General features: G+C 47.4%; 1 protein-coding gene across 1 annotated transcript; it reads left to right on the top strand.

Annotated features, from left to right (window-relative positions):
- Positions 1 to 202: 202 nt before the first annotated feature.
- med16 (mediator complex subunit 16) lies at positions 203 to 12,507 on the top strand. The gene is made up of 16 exons (XM_088078240.1): positions 203 to 329; positions 1,938 to 2,122; positions 2,240 to 2,347; positions 2,595 to 2,764; positions 2,930 to 3,211; positions 3,284 to 3,433; positions 6,233 to 6,338; positions 6,448 to 6,603; positions 8,902 to 9,122; positions 9,395 to 9,601; positions 10,179 to 10,389; positions 10,476 to 10,609; positions 10,836 to 11,028; positions 11,149 to 11,365; positions 11,500 to 11,583; positions 11,861 to 12,507. The coding sequence occupies exons 2-16, from the start codon at positions 1,984 to 1,986 to the stop codon at positions 11,985 to 11,987; spliced, it is 2,505 nt and encodes an 834-aa protein (XP_087934366.1). The 5' UTR covers positions 203 to 329; positions 1,938 to 1,983; the 3' UTR covers positions 11,988 to 12,507.
- Positions 12,508 to 12,614: the final 107 nt, after the last annotated feature.

Genomic DNA, 12,614 nt, shown 5'->3' with positions numbered 1-12,614 from the left:
GTCCCTCGCGGTCAAATAATTATCGGTAACCCTGGCAGACTGCGCTCAGGGAACAGCGCTCCCCAGGTGACGAGGCTGCCCCGCCGGCGCCATGTTGGATAAACACAAATTGCAATCTGACGGTGACACAAACTCTGATTAGATCAATAAAACAAACCCTGATCAGATCAATAAAACATGTCACCCTTAAATCTTACAACAAATCTAACACGCGCACATTTTTTCATCATGTGGCACAGGTTATTTCATTATTTACAGACAGGCACCTGTAGAAACAGCCCTGACAGCGGCAGGGTCCTGGCACTTTGTTGAAGTGAATGACGCTGAAGGTTTGTTGTGTTTTTTTCTCCACAGATATTAAAATTATTTTATATGTTTATTCTATATTCTGCTGTATAAAGGTCTGCTTATGGTTCGTACGAAAACGGCTTCATTGTAATTTAATTTAAATTATTTAATTTTAATTTAATCTGCGGCGCGCGCGGAAATGACCGAGCTGAGCTAACGTTAGCATTGAGCTAACTGTTCACCAAAATACCCCAAAATAGTAAGTAATCTGATTACCCTGAAATAACCAGGTAATTTACCCCAAAACACTCAGTAACCTGATTACACTGAAATGGGGCAAACAGTAAACTAATTTGTGATCATCATTATTACACATTTAAAATTACTCCAGAATTATTTTAATTTTTTAGCACTTTTTTAAGCCTTTTTTTGTTTTTTAATCTATCAGTTTTCAGGGTTGTTGTTGTTTTGTTTTTTTTTTTACTAATTTTTGGAGTAATTTCTGCTTTTGTTGGTTGTTGCCTTTTTTCAGTGTTTATGAAGGAATCAAAGTGAATTTGATTTCAAAGGTAAATTATTGATGATATTAATGATAAAGGTGTTTATGTTAATTGTGTTTGAGCTGGAGGACTTCTGTCTTCAGGTTTCTGTCTGTCCCGCAGCTGTGGACACACAGAAAACTGCGTCTCAAACATTTAGGACTCAACCATCAGCTGATCAGAATCTGGTGGTCAAAGGTCAATGGTCACGGTGACCCTGTAAGTCTATTGTATTTATAGAGCCCATTATCACAAAACACGGTTTGCCTCAGAGGGCTTTACAGCAGGCACCATCCCTCTGCCCGTACACCCTCACACCTACGAAGGAAAAACTCCCCAAAAAGAATTCCTGAAACGGGGAAAAAACGGTAGAAACCTCAGGAAGAGCAGAAGAGGATGATGAGGGATCCTTCGTCCAGAAGAGAGAGAGGAAGGCAAAACCAAGACCACGACTGGGGCAAGCCGGGGGTACGGGATCAGTGCAGCCACAGCACCAGCACAACCAAAGGCAGGATCACAGCACCAGCACAGACATCACCACGATCAGGCGCAGCCAAGACTGCAGCCAGGATCCGAGAAAACTAGGAAACAAGGGAGCAGGAACGCTCCGGAGAGGCAACGGCGTTAGCGCAGCGCAGTAAAGACTGGAGCGTTTGCAGATGGAGGGAGCAAGAGAAGGAAAAAGGAGCTCAGTGTCTCATTGAAGCTGATTTCTGAAGATGGTCGCCTCAAATTTGGCTCAATAAACGGATCAGGATCCGGTGGTCGAAGGTCATGGTGATCTCAGAAAACATGTTTTTGGCCAAAATTTCACCCAAATGCCAAACAGCATAAAATGATGACTTGGTGACAGTTTATATCCAAGAGGTCAAAGGTTGATTTCACCGTGATAAAACAGACAAAAATTTTAAAGAAAGAGGAAATTGCCAAAATAATAATAAAAAGATAAAATCCCCAAAAACTTTCAATGGAGGAAATCACCAAAAATAATTAAAGGAAAAAAAGGAAACTTAAAGTGAGAAAAATATCAAAGTAAAGACTTTGAAGGATGCCACGGTGGCGTTTCCTGTCTGCGGAGCGTCAAACATCACCTGACTGTCCGTGTTGCAGGTGAACCGTCCTCCTGACCACTGGATTCTTCTTCTGTGGTGCCATCATGGAGCTGGCGTACGTGTGTGAGTGGGAAAAACGTCCGAAGAGCACGCACTGTCCCTCCGTCCCGCTAGTGTGCTCCTGGTCCTGCAGGAACCTGGTGGCCTTCACCACCGACCTCAAGAGTGACGACGATGACAAAGGTAGGCCACGCCCACCGCCGAGGACACACCCACAGCACACCTGTAACTGTTCAGACCTCTGAGAGTGTGTGTGTGTGTGTGTGTGTGTGTGTGTGTGTGTGTGTGTGTGTGTGTCAGATGTCAGTCACATGATCCACATCATCGACACGGAGCACCCCTGGGACGTTTACTCCATCAACTCTGGACACACTGAGGTCATTTCCTGTCTGGAGTGGGACCAATCAGGTGAGCCTCACACTGATGATCAATCTGTTTATTGATCAGTCTGATTATTATTAATCCGTGTGATTATCAACGATCAATACAGGTTGTGAAACACGGAGTCGTTTCTAAAGAAAACATGAAAGCATGTTTTCTTTAGAAAGCACCAGAATTTTCCTTGAAAAATTTTCAAAATGTGGTCGATTTACGTGATTTTCTGATTATCAGTTTGTGTTGACGCATTTTAACGTGTTTGCGTTGGCGTGTGCAGGCTCGCGGCTTCTGTCTGCAGACGGCGACGGGCAGATTAAATGCTGGTCGATGTCAGATCACCTGGTGAACAGCTGGGAGAGCATCCTGTCCAGCTCGCTGGACGGAGACCCCATCGTTGCCCTCAGCTGGTTGCACAATGGCGTCAAGCTGGCGCTGCACGTCGAGATGGTAACAGCCAATGCTGCCACACACGCACACACGCGTGCGCGCGAGAGAGAGACAACCGTCCAGTCCAATAACATGCCAGACTCACACACGCCTGTCAGGTGATGAGTTCAGGTGTCAGGTGATGAGTTCAGGTGTTCAGTAAATCTTGGCTTCTTGTCTCCTCAGTCGGGTTCCACAAACTTTGGAGAGAAGTTCTCTCGGGTGAAGTTCTCTCCGTCTCTGACGCTGTTTGGCGGGAAGCCGATGGAGGGCTGGCTGGCGGTGACGGTGAGCGGGCTGGTCACGGTGTCACTGCTGAAGCCGGGAGGCGCCTTGCTCACGGCCAGCGAGAGTCTGTGCCGACTACGAGGACGTGTGGCGCTCGCCGACATCGCCTTCACCGGGGGAGGGAACATCGTGGTGGCCGCCACCGATGGCAGCAGCTCCTCCCCCGTCCAGTTCTACAAGGTCAGAACCGGAACCGCCGACCTCTGACCTTTGACCCCCGCGGTTCCTCTGACAGCGTTTTGCGTTCCTCAGGTGGTGGTGAGCGTGGTGAGCGAGAAGTGCCGCATCGATACAGAGCTGCTGCCATCGCTGTTCCTGCGCTGCACCACCGACCCGCTGAGACGGGACAAGTACCCCGCCGTCACGCACCTCAAGTTCCTCACCAGGGAGAACTCCGAGCAGGTAACAGAACTACAGAGAGAACATCTAACAGAACCACAGAGAACCAACATACAGAGAACATCTAACAGAACCACTGAGAACATCTAACAGAACCACAGAGAACATTTAACAGAAACACAGAGAACATCTAACAGAACCACAGAGAACATCTAACAGAACCACAGAGAACCAACATACAGAGAACATCTAACAGAACCACAGAGAACATCTAACAGAACCACAGAGAACCAACATACAGAGAACATCTACCAGAACCACAGAGAACATCTAACAGAACCACAGAGAACCAACATACAGAGAACATCTAACAGAAACACAGAGAACCAACATACAGAGAACATCTACCAGAACCACAGAGAACATCTAACAGAACCACAGAGAACCAACATACAGAGAACATCTAACAGAAACACAGAGAACCAACATACAGAGAACATCTACCAGAACCACAGAGAACATCTAACAGAACCACAGAGAACCAACACACTGAATGCGGATTTTAGATCTCAGATAAGGGATCAGTGTGCAGGATCATGGGCGAGAGAAACCCTGCAGAAGCCAAACCTGAGAACTTTGTGACTTTCTAAAAATAAAAATGAGAGTTAAATGAGGGAGAAAATGAAATTGATTTTCTTCTCTGCTCTCCTATAGAACATGATTTACAGGAACCATCGTTTAAAAAAACCTGGCTGACTGATACGGGAGACGGCCCCTCACTGAGGCGTCTCCGTCATCATGTTCTCGGGTCTTTTTAAAGACCCGAGAACATGATGTGTGTCGGTTCTAGTAGACAGCAGCGGGAGTGTGTTGGTTATGACAGTTATCGGGGTACGAGCTGGATTACAGACGCTGTATGAAGCGATGTATGTATGCATGTATATATGTATGTATGTATGCATGTATATATGTATGTATGTATGTATGCATGTATATATGTATGCATGTATATATGTATGTATGTATGCATGCATGCATGTATGCATGTATGTATGTATGCATGTATAAATGTATGTATGCATGTATATATGTATGCATGTATATATGTATGCATGTATGTATGTATGCATGTATACATGTATGTATGCATGTATATGTATGTATGCATGTATATATGTATGTATGTATGCATGTATATATGTATGTATGCATGTATATATGTATGCATGTATGCATGTATATATGTATGCATGTATGTATGTATGTATGCATGTATACATGTATGTATGCATGTATATGTATGTATGCATGTATATATGTATGTATGCATGTATATATGTATGTATGTATGCATGTATATATGTATGTATGCATGTATGTATGTATGCATGTATACATGTATGTATGCATGTATATGTATGTATGCATGTATATATGTATGTATGTATGCATGTATATATGTATGTATGCATGTATATATGTATGCATGTATATATGTATGTATGCATGTATATATGTATGTATGCATGTATGTATGTATGTATGTATGTATGCATGCATGCATGTATGTGTATTTGGTCAATGTATATTTTGAGAATACCTTGTGGAGTATTTGATCTGGAGGTGGTTCATGTGTACTTGATGATGTAATTGTACTGTGATGTCTGATGGACTCCAATAATCCGAATTATTGTCTGAATAATCCGACGTGAGTTAGTTCATACAGATACCGGACACGTAAATTAAATATTCATATGGAAAAAAAATTGCAACATTTGTTTAAATTTACATTTACATCTGTGTGTCTCTGTGTGTCTCTGTGTGTCTCTGTGGGTCTCTGTATCTCCGTGTGTCTCTTTGTGTCTCTGTGGGTCTCTGTGTCTCTGTGTCTCTTTGTGTCTCTGTGGGTCTCTGTGTGTCTCTTTGTGTCTCTGTGTGTCTCTGTGGGTCTCTTTGTGTCTCTGTGGGTCTCTGTGTCTCTGTGGGTCTCTGTGTGTCTCTGTGGGTCTCTTTGTGTCTCTGTGTGTCTCTTTGTGTCTCTGTGTGTCTCTGTGTGTCTCTGTGTCTCTGTGTGTCTCTGTGTGTCTCTGTGTGTCTCTGTGTGTCTCTGTGTGTCTCTGTGTGTCTCTGTGTGTCTCTGTGTGTCTCTGTGTGTCTCTTTGTGTCTCTGTGGGTCTCTGTGGGTCTCTGTGTGTCTCTGTGTGTCTCTGTGTGTCTCTGTGTGTCTCTGTGTGTCTCTGTGTGTCTGTGTGTCTCTGTGTGTCTCTGTGTGTCTCTGTGTGTCTCTGTGTGTCTCTGTGTGTCTCTGTGTGTCTCTGTGTGTCTCTGTGTGTCTCTGTGGGTCTCTGTGGGTCTCTGTGTGTCTCTTTGTGTCTCTGTGTGTCTCTCTGTGTCTCTGTGTGTCTCTGTGGGTCTCTGTGGGTCTCTGTGTGTCTCTGTGTGTCTCTGTGTGTCTCTTTGTGTCTCTGTGTGTCTCTTTGTGTCTCTGTGGGTCTCTGTGTGCCTCTGTGTGTCTCTGTGTGTCTCTTTGTGTCTCTGTGGGTCTCTGTGTCTCTGTGTGTCTGTGTGGGTCTCTGTGGGTCTCTGTGTGTCTCTGTGTGTCTCTGTGTGTCTCTGTGTGTCTCTGTGTGTCTCTGTGTGTCTCTGGGTCTCTGTGTGTCTCTGTGTGTCTCTGTGATCCTCTGTGTCTCTGTGTGTCTCTGTGTCTCTGTGGGTCTCTGTGTGTCTCTGTGGGTCTCTGTGTGTCTCTGTGTCTCTGTGTGTCTCTGTGGGTCTCTGTGTGTCTCTGTGGGTCTCTGTGTGTCTCTGTGGGTTTCTGTGTGTCTCTGTGGGTCTCTATGTGTCTCTGTCTCTGTGTCTCAGGTCCTCCTGTGTGCGTCCAATCAGAGCGGCAGCATCGTGGAGTGTTGGTCTCTGAGGAAGGAGGGACTTCCTGTCAACAACATATTCCAGCACCGCTCACCTGTCGGTAAGAGATCACACCGGTTCTACCGAGGTTCTGTCCCCGTGTCTGCCCTGTGACCTCTGACCTGTGACCTCTGACCTCTGACCTCTGACCCCATGCGTCCTGCGTACAGTCGGGGAGAAGCAGCCGACCATCCTGAAGTGGCGAATCCTGACGACCACCAGCGACCTGGAGCGCGTGTCGGCCGTCGCTCTGCCAAAACTGCCCATCTCCATCTCCAACACCGACCTGAAGGTGGCGTCAGACACCAAGTTCTGTCCCGGCCTGGGTGAGACACACCGAGACACAACCGGAGAGACACAGAGACACACACACAGAGACACACATGGAGAGACACAGAGACACAGAGACACACACACAGAGACACACATGGAGAGACACAGAGACACACACACAGAGACACAGAGACACACACACAGAGACACAGAGACACACACACAGAGACACAGAGACACACACGGAGAGACACAGAGACACACACACAGAGACACACATGGAGAGACACAGAGACACACACACAGAGACACAGAGACACACACACAGAGACACAGAGACACACACACAGAGACACAGAGACACACACACAGAGACACAGAGACACACACACACAGAGACACAGAGACACACACACAGAGACACAGAGACACAGAGACACACACACAGAGACACAGAGACACACACGGAGAGACACAGAGACACACACACAGAGACACACATGGAGAGACACAGAGACACAGAGACACACACACAGAGACACAGAGACACACACACACAGAGACACAGAGACACACACACAGAGACACAGAGACACACACGGAGAGACACAGAGACACACACACAGAGACACACATGGAGAGACACAGAGACACAGAGACACACACACAGAGACACAGAGACACACACACAGAGACACAGAGACACACACACAGAGACACAGAGACACACACGGAGAGACACAGAGACACACACACAGAGACACACATGGAGAGACACAGAGACACAGAGACACACACACAGAGACACAGAGACACACACACAGAGACACAGAGACACACACACAGAGACACAGAGACACACAGAGATGCACAGAGACACACAGAGACACAGAGACACACAGAGAGACACAACCAGAGAGACACAGAGACACACAGAGACACACACAGAGACACAGAGACCCACAGAGACACACATGGAGAGACACAGAGACCCACAGAGACACACAGAGACCCACAGAGACACAAAGAGACACACAGAGACACACAGAGACACAGAGACCCACAGAGACCCACAGAGACACACAGAGACCCACAGAGACACACATGGAGAGACACAGAGACACACAGAGATGCACAGAGACACACAGAGATGCACAGAGACACACAGAGACACAGAGACACAACCAGAGAGACACAGAGACACAACCAGAGACACACACAGAGACACAGAGACACAACCAGAGACACACACAGAGACACAGAGACACAACCAGAGAGACACAGAGACACACAGAGACACAGAGACACAACCAGAGAGACACAGAGACACAAACAGAGACACACAGAGACACACACAGAGACACAGAGACACAACCAGAGAGACACAGAGACACACACAGACACAACCAGAGAGACACAGAGACACACAGAGACACACAGAGACACAGAGACACAGAGACCCACAGAGACCCACAGAGACACACAGAGACACACAGAGACACACAGAGACCCACAGAGACACACATGGGGAGACACAGAGACACACAGAGATGCACAGAGACACACAGTGATGCACAGAGACACACAGAGACACAGAGACACAACCAGAGAGACACAGAGACACAACCAGAGACACACAGAGACACACACAGAGACACAACCAGAGAGACACAGAGACACACAGAGACACAGAGACACAACCAGAGAGACACAGAGACACACAGAGACACAACCAGAGAGACACAGAGACACAACCAGAGACACACAGAGACACACACAGAGACACAGAGACACAACCAGAGACACACAGAGACACACACAGAGACACAGAGACACAACCAGAGAGACACAGAGACACACAGAGACACAACCAGAGAGACACAGAGACACACAGAGACACAACCAGAGAGACACAGAGACACACAGAGACACACACAGAGACACACAGAGACACAGAGACACAACCAGAGAGACACAGAGACACACAGAGACACAAACAGTCTAGATCAATAGTTTTGCTAAACTGACAATAAAAACATCTGATGTGTTCAATGACTGTCAGATATTTGAAAATTCAACAATAATTTCTCTCCTTACAGTCTCTGATAAATGGCATCTATGTGATTTTAAAAATCACCAAATTTATTGATTAAAAATCACCAAAAAAATTAAGAAAAAAAAAGTCAAAATGTTTTTTTTAACAATATTTAGAATTTAAAAAAATCATAGTTTTCTTTTAAAAAAATCTTCAGAAATAGCAACAAAAAAAATGAAGAAAGAAAATTGCCAAACCTTTGTTTTAAATAGCCACAAAACTGTGATTTCGTTGTGTGTCTGTGACGTGTCCGCAGGTCTGGCTCTGGCTTTCCATGACGGCAGCATTCAGATCCTCCACCGTCTGTCCCTCCACACCATGGGCGTCTTCTACGGCTCCTCGTCCTCGTCCTCCCAGAGACCCGGAGACGAGTCCGCCATCAAACGCCAGAGAACCGGAGGCCCCGCCCTCCACTTCAAGGCCCTGCAGTTCTCCTGGACCTCGCTGGCGCTGGCCGGCGTGGACAACCACGGCAAGGTGAGGACACACACGCACCCCTGTCACTGTGGACCGTCTCTTTGTCCTCTGGTTAAATGTCCCCGTCTCTCTGTCCTCCAGTAACTCTGTGGACATTGTCTCTGTCTTCTCTGGTTAGATGTCCCTGTCTCTGTGTCCTCTAGTGTCTCTGTGGACATTGTCTCAGTGTCCTCTGCTGGCTCTGTGGATATTGCCTCTGTGTCTTCTGGTGTCTCAGTGGACGTTGTCTCTGCGTCCTCCAGTCAAATGTCCCTGTCTCTGTCCCCACTCAGCTGCACATGCTGCGGGTGTCCCCGTCCATGGGACAGGTGCTGGAGATGAACACGACGCTGCGCCACCTGCTGTTCCTGCTGGAGTACTGCATGGTGACGGGCTACGACTGGTGGGACGTCCTGCTGCACGTCCAGCCGTCCATGGTCCACAACCTGGTGGAGAAGCTGCACGAGGAGTACATGAGGCAGAACCAGGCGCTGCAGCAGGTCAGCCGCAGGGCATGATGGGAGAACAGCCACCTGTCAGGCAAACATAAACTAAAGAAAAAAAAATCACAAAATAACGTAAAGAAAAAATGTGCTCTAGTTTTTTTTTACAAATCGGCTGAATTTTAAAAAATGCACTATTATATAATTATCGTATAATTTGTTTCGCTTTTGGGTTTTGAAAAACACAATTTTTTCTCTTTACAAATCATTAAACATTATAAGGAAAAGAATATCGCCAATGTATTTTCTTGAAAAATTGCCAAAAAGAAGAAAAGAAAAAGAAATTGCTAAACAGTCAAATGCTTTTCTTTAAAAATCACCAAATGCAAGTATAAAAATTGCCAAAGTAAGAATGAGACAAATTCCAAATCACAGGTTATACTCCACTGGAGACCAGACACACAGATTATAACCAGGAGACCAAACACACAGATTATAACCAGGAGACCAAACACACAGATTATAACCAGGAGACCAAACACACAGATTATAACCAGGAGACCTGTCTCCCTCACTAAATTCCACTTCCAATGATGCCTCCATGTGTCTTTCTGTCTGTCTGTGTGGGTCTCAGGTCCTGGCAACGCGGATCGTGGCGGTGAAGGCGTCTCTCTGTAAACTCTCCACGGCAACGGCGGCACGCGCCTGTGACTTCCATGCCAAGCTGCTGCTAATCGCCATCAGCTCCACGTTAAAGTCCCTGCTGAGACCGCACGTTCTCAACACGCCAGACAAAAGTCCCGGAGACAGACTGACCGAGATCTGCGCCAAGAACATCGACACCGGTGAGACCGCAGGGACACACTTATCAGTCATCAGTCACCGACTGATCGATATTGATGATCAGTGACTGATCAGTGCGTCTCCTCAGATATTGATAAGGTGATGATCAATCTGAAGACAGAGGAGTTCGTGTTGGACGGCCCCCCCCTGCAGTCCCTGCAGCAGCTGATCCAGTGGGTCGGAGACTTTGTCCTCTACCTGCTGGCCAACCTGCCCAACCAGGTGAGACCAGAGCAAAATGAGAACACAATGAGAACTCAACCAGAACACCACCAGAACATGACTAGAACCAGACTAATGAGAACTAGAGACAGACAGGAACAGAAAGACAACAGTTCTCTCCAGCTTCAGGATGTTTCTGGTAAAGAGCTTCTGATTATTGATCTCTGATCGATGGCTGACCTGTTCTCCGGTTCTCTGGTTCTCCTGTTCTGCGGCGGGCCCTCAGGGCTCCATGGTGCGTCCCGGGTTCGGCTTCATGCGCGACGGGGCGTCTCTGGGGATGCTGCGGGAGATGCTGGTGATGATCAGGATCTGGGGTCTGCTGAAGCCCGGCTGTCTGCCCACCTTCACTGCCACCTCAGACACCCAGGACAGCATGCAGCTGCTGTTCAGACTGCTCACCAGACTCTGGATCTGCTGTAAGAACCAATAATCTATCAATACTATTGATCAGTCACTGTCATTAACCAGCTGATCATGTTATTGATATGAGGTCACTCAGCTCTTTGTGTGTGTGTGTGTGTGTGTGTGTGTCGCAGCGCGGGACGAGGGCCCCCCCCAGGAGCCCGACGAGTCTCTGATTGACGAGTGCTGCCTGCTGCCCAGTCAGCTGCTGGTTCCCAGTATGGACTGGCTCCCAGTGAACGACGGCGTCATCGTCAGGCTGCAGGGAAAACATCCAATCAGACTGCAGTTTGGAAAAGCCTCGTCTCTGCCCGGAACAGGCCCCGCCCCACCGCTGGACGTCTTCACCAGGTAACACAATCAGAAATACACACAGTAACACATACATGCACACAGAAATACACACAGAGTAATACACACAGTAACACACAAACACAAAGTAACACACACACAGAGTAAATGTCTGAATGTGTGTGTGTGTCCAGGAGTCCCAACTCTAAGAAGATGGACAACCTGCGCTGTGTCCACATGGGCGTCTGTCCCACTGAGGACAGTAAGGCCTGCACCAGGTGAGTCCACAGGAAGTGATGTCACAGCTTCAGACATGTCCTACAGAACACGGAACCTCCAGAGAACGTCTTACCATGTTGCTCGTTGTGTGTTGTGTGTTACATGTTGTCTGATGCATGTTGTGTGTTGTGTGTTACATGTTGTCTGATGCGTGTTGTGTGTTGTGTGTTACATGTTGTCTGATGCGTGTTGTGTGTTGTGTGTTACATGTTGTCTGATGCGTGTTGTGTGTTGTGTGTTACATGTTGTCTGATGCGTGTTGTGTGTTGTGTTCAGGTGCGGCTGTGTGACGATGCTTCGCTCTCCAAACAAAACTAACGCCATGAAGCAGTGGGAGCAACGCTGGATCAAAAACTGTCTGTGTGGAGGCCTGTGGAGGAGGATCCCCCCCACTCTCACCTGACCACATCACCTGACCCCCCTACTCTCACCTGACCACATCACCTGACCCCCCCACTCTCGCCTGTCCACATCATCTGACTCCCCCACTCTCACCTGACCACATCATCTGACTCCCCCACTCTCACCTGACCACATCACCTGACCCCCCCACTCTCACCTGACCACATCACCTGACCCCCCCACTCTCACCTGACCACATCACCTGACCCCCCCACTCTCACCTGACCACATCATCTGACCCCCCCACTCTCACCTGACCACATCACCTGACCCCCCCACTCTCACCTGACCACATCACCTGACCCCCCCACTCTCACCTGACCACATCACCTGACCCCCCTACTCTCACCTTGTTTGTTGCTGGTGTCCATCAAATTGTTTTCTGATTCAGAACTGGTCTGGACTGGTCTGAAGTGGTTCAGATTTCAGGATCCAGAATCTTCCTCGTCAGTAAACTGGACCTGATGTTTTGTTCAGTTTTTGTAAATAAAGTTTGTTTTGTATTTGACTTTATAATAAAAGTGTTGCTCTCTGTTGTTTTGTTGAGTAGAATAGAGTAGAATAGAGTAGATCTTTATTGTCCAGCTCACCGAACACAGAGGACAATGAAAAGCAGACAAACAGTAAA

The sequence above is a fragment of the Plectropomus leopardus genome, chromosome 5 (genome assembly GCF_026936395.1).
Source record: "Plectropomus leopardus strain MGB_pleo_1.0 chromosome 5, ASM2693639v1, whole genome shotgun sequence".
Classification (NCBI taxonomy): domain Eukaryota; kingdom Metazoa; phylum Chordata; class Actinopteri; order Perciformes; family Serranidae; genus Plectropomus; species Plectropomus leopardus.
Note: the sequence above shows the minus strand (reverse complement) of the source record. Positions and strands in the feature narration are given on the sequence as shown.

Bases quoted from the DNA above. Each gene is read 5' to 3' on its own strand.
- med16 (XM_088078240.1), top strand. From the start codon at position 1,984: ATGGAGCTGGCGTACGTGTGTGAGTGGGAAAAACGTCCGAAGAGCACG. The intron at 11,029-11,148 runs GTAAGAACCAAT...TGTGTGTCGCAG, and splicing joins CACCAGACTCTGGATCTGCT to CGCGGGACGAGGGCCCCCCC. The intron at 11,584-11,860 runs GTGAGTCCACAG...TGTTGTGTTCAG, and splicing joins GACAGTAAGGCCTGCACCAG to GTGCGGCTGTGTGACGATGC.